Consider the following 7,513-nt stretch of genomic DNA (forward strand, 5'->3'; position numbering starts at 1 on the left):
GAAAATCCCGAGGTCCCCGAACGTCTACGGTAACCGAGGAGATCGGTCCCTTGCCGACCGTCGCTCCGCTTCCTGCGGCCCATCCGTCCTTGGTGACGGGGGGTCCGATGCCCCTTCCGCCTGCGCCGATCGATGGCGCGGGCGGCCCACCCGTCGGCGGATTCACGGTATGGCCGCGCGATGGTCCGTACCAGCCCGTCTTGGGCTCATACGGGGCTTCCGGAAGTTGTCGGTGCCCCGGTGCGCCGACTACTTCCTCTCGGCTCGGCCGGATCGCAGAGGAGGAGGTGTCCGACACCTCCACGCAGTAGCTGGGGGTGCCCCTAGAGCGGTCCATTCCGCTGCCGCTCGGTTGCCTGAACTACGCGTGGCGCCGCCACGCTCGGTCGGGCGTTACCGTTGGGGAGCTCCTGGCGAGGGCGCACTTGCGCCCCGATCTACGCCGGGTTCGCGCCATCTACGAGGGTGGCGTCGCAGCAGAGGTGTCCCTTGCCTTGGGTCGTCTCTTGTTTGAGGGCGACGGCGCCCCTTATCAAATTCCGGACGAGATACTCTGTGACAGGACGTTCGTCTATAGTATCGAGGAGGCGGAATACGTTGACCGAATGTCGACGTATCTCTTCCATCGGGGCCCTCGAGATCCTCGTCGGTTGGTCCTCTCGGAGGTAGCGGGGCTGTACGTCAGCCCGCGTCCTCGTACTCACTCCCGGGCTCGCGCAGCTCTCCAAAAGTCTGCTTGCGCGCTTATGCGTATCCATCGTATTGCCTTAGCCCCCAACGATTGGTCCGCCTACCGCCATAATGGAGAGGACGACGGCCGAGTCTTCCCGTCCGCTGCCTTTTCCCCGGGCCTATCGCGGGGCGATTTCCCGGAACTTCCTCCAAGCATACGGGAGGCACTCCCATCGTTGGGGGTGCATCCGTTACTCCCCTACGCTTTGAAGCATTTCGGCTTCGCGGGTACTGACTCGAAGCATCCAGCCTACGAGGAGTTGGTCTACAATTACGAGGGTTAGTGGGCGTGGTCAACTTGCAACGCTTTCATGAGCGAGGTCGCCCTGCACGGGCGCGTTTTCGTACAGCCCATCGGTGTGCTGTCCTTCCTTGGCCGGGTCGCGCCGTCGCTGCCCGACGTGGCGTTGCACCCCTTGGAGCGCGGCTCCCCGTCTGTCCCGTGGACCTACTCTTCGGTTCTCGACTTGATGCACCGCGCCGTTGCGGTGCCCGAACGCAATCGGCGGCCGTGGAATGACCACACAACCGGGGCCCAGAGCTTCTTCCTCGCCTACGATTTAAAAGGAGACGCCTTCGTGGCTCGTTCGGGCTCCAGTGCGGTGGGTCCCTCTCGTGGCAAAGGAGGTGTCGGGTCCACGGCGCGAGAGGCGCGGCGGAAGAGATATCGTGACCTCGATGGCGAATTCCCAGCCATCGCAGTGCCGGCTCATCCCGAAGTCGGTCAGGATACGGCGGCGGGGACTACGTTGCCTCCGCTGCCTTCCCTAGGATCGGTTGGGTACCCTGGTACACCGCGACTCACTGTGCTTAGTCTCGACCTAGCTCGTCGCGAGATCACCGCCATCCCCTGGTTGTCCCGCGCCCTGGGGAGCTTAATTGACCGGACCTGGAATGTGGAGGGTCTCCTTCGGACCCTGACGAATTGGTACCTTGAGCGCAGTAGCGAAGCGCGTCGCCTCGAAACGGAGCGTCAGTCTTTTGCCGCTGAACGTGACTCTCTTGCGGCACAGCTGCGCGACGCCCGGTGCGAGCTCAAGGTCCTACGCGGTGCCTCTTGACGTCGCGCGAGCGATCTCCAGCGCGCCGTCCTCGACCGCGATCGGTATCGCGGAGAACGGGACGCGCTCAGAGCCGCTCGTGTTGGGCCCCCGGAGCGTGCTGCGTCCACGCCGCGGCAGAATCTTCGAGATCCTTATGAGGGTCGCGGGTACGGCCTCTCGACGACCGACGCACTCGCGACCTCTGCTGATCCGCCTCGGGGTTGGACTCCCCACGGAGAGGCCACACTTCCTCCGCTCCATGAAATGGAGCCCGAGTTGCAGTTTCATCCAAGTTATTGCCCCCCGAGGGCGCGTGCTCCAGGGTCGTCGGAACCCTCCAACGATACGAACCGTTGAGCGTGCAAGCATAGCGACCGGCTCTCGACATCCCTAGTCATTTCCTTTCCCGTAAAGCCCCTGAGGCAATTCCTCGCGTGTATTTCTCCTACGCTCGCGGAAGGCCTCCTCCCTGGTCTGGACAAGAAAAAAAGCGGGGGCGGGTCTCGGATTTGTTGACGTCCCACCCCGCGTCCTTTCATGCTGTTCGAACATGGCTCTCTTCGTAGAGCAACAGGAGGCGTGTGGTCCGTTGCGCGTCGTACTGTAGACTTGCCGGCCCTCGCCACCAATGGCGAGGGCGCGGCACGCAACGACGCGCCACGACAATCCTTATCACAGGAAGGTCAGATTTATGATAAATTTAATAAAAGCAATGATGTTGCTATTTTTGGGGCCAAAAAATGCTGGATTTTTGCCAGCAATGAACGGTGGCCCGTGGGTCATTGGTTCGCGGGCAGCCATATTTTGCCAGCTTTTTTGGCCGTTCCCATTCAGCACGGGGATGAGGGGCGTTTCTGGTTCCGGCCAGTGACTGGACCAGAATTTTTGCTGGAGTACCATAGTTGTAACGGAAATGTTTTTTTGATACCTCGATGTAGCAAAGTGATGTGCTATTCTGCTGCCTACTAAACCAGCGCTTGCCCGTGATGTCCTTAACCTTCACGTGCTCGTACCAGAATAAGCTCATGCCTAACCCGCGCTAGTACCAGAGGCGTTCATCGACCTTTTCACGTTTTCTCAACTGATTGAGTCCTCTCGCCATCATTTTTCCTTTGCTTCCCGACTTTGCGCATCCTGTGTTCCTACTGAGGCTCAATGACCCCGCGAAAAAGGTCTGGGAAGAAGGCAGGGCGTGCTCATTCGCGTTCTGCGGCCATGAAACCCGCTGCTTCAGGCAATCAGCGAGGCCGCTTGTCTCAGCAAAAGGGACCCCTGACATCTCGGAAGTCTAACAGCCAAGCGCCTGGGGCTCAGGTCCCCGCGGAACGCCGGTCATCTCCTCGTGTTGCGGCCGAAGCTACTCCCGCAGCGGCTGGGAAGGAATCCCGGCGGGTTTCAAGCAATACAGTCAGGACACCCCAAGGCAGTCCGCCATCTCACACGTGCTCGCTTCCCGTTCGAAGTCAGGGAAGTGGTCCGTCTGATGCAGCACCTCCGCGTGCGGGCAAGCGCAAGCGCGCCATCGGTTCGTCTCCGGGTGAAGACTTTTCCCTTTTGTTCGGGGATGGAGATCATGGCGAGGAAGATGAACACACAGAACGCAAACGGGCGAACCGTCAGTTGCTCGAGCCCCATGGACGCGAGCCAGAGGAGTTCGTCGACGAGAGTGTGCAGGCTAGTGCAGCAGAGATGGACTGGGTCGCCAAAACTCAAGATGTGGAAGACGTCGTCGTTCCCACGCGTCGTGAGTGCATGGCAGGTTCCTTGCCGAGTCAGCCCCGGGGCCCCCATTTGGCTCGAGCACTTGGGGAAGACTCTAACCACGGAGTACTTGGAGTCATGCAGGAACTGCATGCTCGTTTGGAGAAGCAGCTCGCCATTGAAAAAAAGAAAATTCTGGGTGCAATCAAGGCTGTATCTTCTCGTGTCTCAACCTTAGAGCGGACGTTATCACGCTGCCAAGACGCCGTCAACATTGTTCTTCTGAATTCCGCCCTGCCGAAGACAGGAAAAGCAGCCGAGAAGGCCTCTTTAAACGACCTCCTTAGGCCTATGGAGGACATCTTCGCAGGGAAATTCATGTGCATTATCTTCACAAGAGCGTTGATAAATTGCACTATGAGAGTTCTTCCTCAGAGAAAGGAAGCGAGTGAATCCTTAGAGGGTGTGAGTCGTGACACACAATTTTCCAAGCTTCAATTGGACGTCAATAGTTCCGAAGTGTTGGGGTTCGGACTTTTACTTGTCGAGGTCCTTTTGTGGAAAAGGGACCCAAGCGAGGAGAAAACCGAGGAGCTGCTGGGTACGAAGCAAGCTCGTCAGTATCTGGTCCTGCGAAAGGCTTGGGGAAAGAGCTTGATTGCAAATGCAATGAACAATCCGAGTATTGGGACGAAGTCACTCGAAATGGTACATCCGAACATCCGCCGGAAGCTGAAGACCGCTGAGAAACCTTTTTGGCTGAGGCCGGGCTACATAAAAATGATCACAGTCGAGTCTTTCTTCAACGAAGAATTTGCTTCAACGGCCATCAAGAAGGCCCGGCGTGTGGCTCGGCGTCGAAGCGATAAGATGGGGGAAGATGAGCCAATTGGATTCATCAAGGACGAAGACATTAGGGTTGAGATCGTTCGCCGCGTTTTCAAGATAGGTAATCAGTTTCTGAACAAGTCCAGGGAGCTTGGGCGGAAATCCTTCTTTCAAAACTTCTCATATGTTTTCCAAAGTGAAGTGGGAGTCTCATTCCAGTATGAGAATCCACCCCGCCCGCACATGAACCTCCAAGATATCCCAGACGGAACCTGTCGTACTGCTATGAAGTCGGTCGCTGAGGTGAACCCCCTGAATTTGATAGCATGGAAGAAGCTGATTTCTGAAAGCGATCCCTTCATATTTATCACTACGTATGACGTTGAGACGAAAGACAAGGATGGAAGGAAGGAGACTCGAAAAATTGTTATCCGACTCAATGCCATGCACGTCGCCTTGAAGTTCTTGGTGGCTTTTACCAGGTGTGGCAGTGATGAAGACCTCTATTCAATATCCAAGGAATCCTTTCGTGTGATTTACATGACTGCTGTCCTGTTTCGGGAGATCATGCTGATGAAGGTGATCGAGGCGAGGGGTGCATTTTCTCGAAACGAGCAGATATTGCATGAAGTGGATGGCCAGGATCACCACAATGGATCATGGCGGTCGCGACTGAGATCGCTCTACTCAGATCTTTTGACTGAAGGACAGGGAGAAAAGCGGGGTGAGCTTCCACAGCAACTGTCCAGTATTTTGAAGGAGAAGCTAGTGATGTCCGTAGATATGTACAACTCCGTGCACGATCCCCCGGTCCGTTCAGGTTCACATCACGAGGATAATGATGATCTGAGCGTGGTGGATGGTGAGGATGAAATCCAGGCGGATCAAGTCGAAGACGATGAGGATGTGGTCATGGTCCACGACTTCGATTTATAAGGGGTCGTATTTGATGTGATAGTGAAACTTCTTAGTTCACCAAAGTGAAAAATGAGTAAAGCGGGAGACTGCTGTAGCATGAATGAATTGAGTTTACTTAAAGAGGCCCAGAACTTTGGCAACAGTGATGAATTGCTTCACATGGGCAGACCCCTTGATAGAGATGAATGGGACATGCACTTCAAGTACTCCTAGTACGTCGCTGCGATTTACATCAGCAAATATAGACTGACAAGGATTGGATTGAAGATTCCATCGCAGGTAGAACGACTCCTTCCGGTCCGATGGTCCGCTGACCACTTTTTCAGCACTCATTACCTTGGAAATGCGTTCTTGGAAGTTAAGCTCTGATAGTCTTATGTCTTCCAGTGGATAGGAGTAGGTCTGCTCTATGGAATCCCAAGTGCAATCCCGACGAAATACAACGTGCCGTTGTTCATCCTCGTCATCCCTTATAACAGCAAGAGAATCTCCAATTGTCATATAGCACGGGTCAGAAAGAGATTCGGTGTTGGGACCGGCCATACAGCCTATCACTCTGGCAGATACATAATTGTCGGTACCTTTTTCCAGCCTTTTTGCGATGATCACGTCTCTGACAACTTGCGGTGATGCTGGTCCGAGTGCTTCTGACAAGTCTAGGAAGCTCCTAAAGTATACACTCGTCTCCTTCACAACTGATTTCCGGCACATATAATCTTCCGGAAGAATAGAAACCTTTGTTCGTAGCTGAGCTTTGACTCTTTCGGATATAGAATCAAACTGGAGCAATGTGCAGTCTGCTCGCGCCTTAAATGAGTCTTGTACAAACCACTTCGTCCCACGGGTTATTTCAACTGGGGTAGGACGTGTCGGTGTCTTGAGTAACCAATGCTCTAGACGCAACGAAATAAACTTAAGAGGAATATTGGAGCCTGCATCAGAAATGAGGAGCGGATTCTGAGTCCATAGTGCAGTCGTAATCGAGGATTGCTGTCCTTTCACCACTTCCTCAAGATATTGAAGGCGTCTGGAAAGAGCATTTAGCTCACGTGTATCTTTGATTGTATTCTGGTCAAGTGAGACAGTCGTCGTGTGGTTAACCTTCTTGCATTTTTCTACCATGGCACTACCTGGAGCATAGTCCATATCATCTGCATCCATCGATGCGCTTGCCACGTCTGAGCTTGCGCTGTTATCCAATCGCACGGATGTATCTTTGAGTCTCCAGCTAAACTTTTGTCCATCTTGTACAAACTCGTTTCCCTCCTTGAAAGTAACCTTGCTTTTACATGCCCTGAATCCAAACGCTGCCTTGTATTGAATGGTCCCTTTGAGCACCTCTCGACGATCATCATGAAGGTAGTTGAGACTAATGACTGTTGCTGGGAACCATGCCTTTCTTTCTTCTTCATTCTCCAAGGTATAGTAGACCTCTATATCACTCCCGAATTGGAGGCCATTGAAAAGATCTGATACCATTATCAACTGGTGGATGGTATCGTCCTCTGTTAATTTCCCTTGGAAAGTGATACTTGAGAAATTTGTTTGAAATATATACCGAAGACTAAAGAGTTGGGGGTAACCATTAATGGTTCCAATTGGAACGTAGTCAGTATATTTTGTGAAATCGATATTTTTGTAACGGTCACATTTAAAGATGCACGGCTCTGTGCAGCATCTAAATACCATGGGACTTAGACGTGCTTAGACGTGCAAGTGAACAGCTGGGTATGGGCTCCAAAGGTACCGACATCATCCAGTCCGGATTGCTTTGAAAGTCAGTCATGTGTCATTGAATTACTGTTCTTTTAATCATAGTTGCTTTAGATTTAATTGTGCAATGAAGATAGAAGTGTCACTACAGAGTGATGATGATACTGTTCTCGCTATTGAAAGTATGAATTACCAAGTACCTACTCTTAGATGTCGTCCTCATCAGTGCCCTTCCTCTGTGAATCACTGTCACCACTAGAATCACTTTATTTTTGTGACGTCAACATCTTGAAGTGCTCTTTTGTTGACTGTTTTGTGATTCACACACAAATTGTTTTGTGACTCTCACTCCATTGTCTCACAATCATCTCCAACATCAACAAACCATCACAAACCCATTTAAAAAGCATAGCTGATAGCCTTGTTCTACAGACATTTTACGGCCTTCACTCTCGGGCTTGTGAAGCCTGCCTTATTCGTTGAAAAGTGCGTCGCCCAGAGTCAAACTCCCTCTCATGGACAGGAGAGGGCCCATGGTGCTTCAGTGTAGGGCGAGAATGCCAGACCGTCCGGCAGCT

At 53.0% G+C, this 7,513-nt stretch overlaps 1 protein-coding gene across 1 annotated transcript; it reads left to right on the forward strand.

The window, feature by feature from the left end:
• The first annotated feature begins 7,145 nt into the window (after positions 1-7,145).
• Positions 7,146-7,277, forward strand: CHC_T00001203001 (hypothetical protein). Its single transcript, XM_005718554.1, has one exon. The coding sequence runs from the start codon at positions 7,146-7,148 to the stop codon at positions 7,275-7,277; it is 132 nt and encodes a 43-aa protein (XP_005718611.1).
• The last annotated feature ends 236 nt before the right edge of the window (positions 7,278-7,513 follow it).

This window comes from Chondrus crispus, genomic scaffold (genome assembly GCF_000350225.1).
Source record: "Chondrus crispus Stackhouse genomic scaffold, scaffold_414, whole genome shotgun sequence".
Lineage (NCBI taxonomy): Eukaryota > Rhodophyta > Florideophyceae > Gigartinales > Gigartinaceae > Chondrus > Chondrus crispus.

Coding starts and splice junctions, on each gene's coding strand:
- CHC_T00001203001 (XM_005718554.1), top strand. CDS start 7,146: ATGTCGTCCTCATCAGTGCCCTTCCTCTGTGAATCACTGTCACCACTA.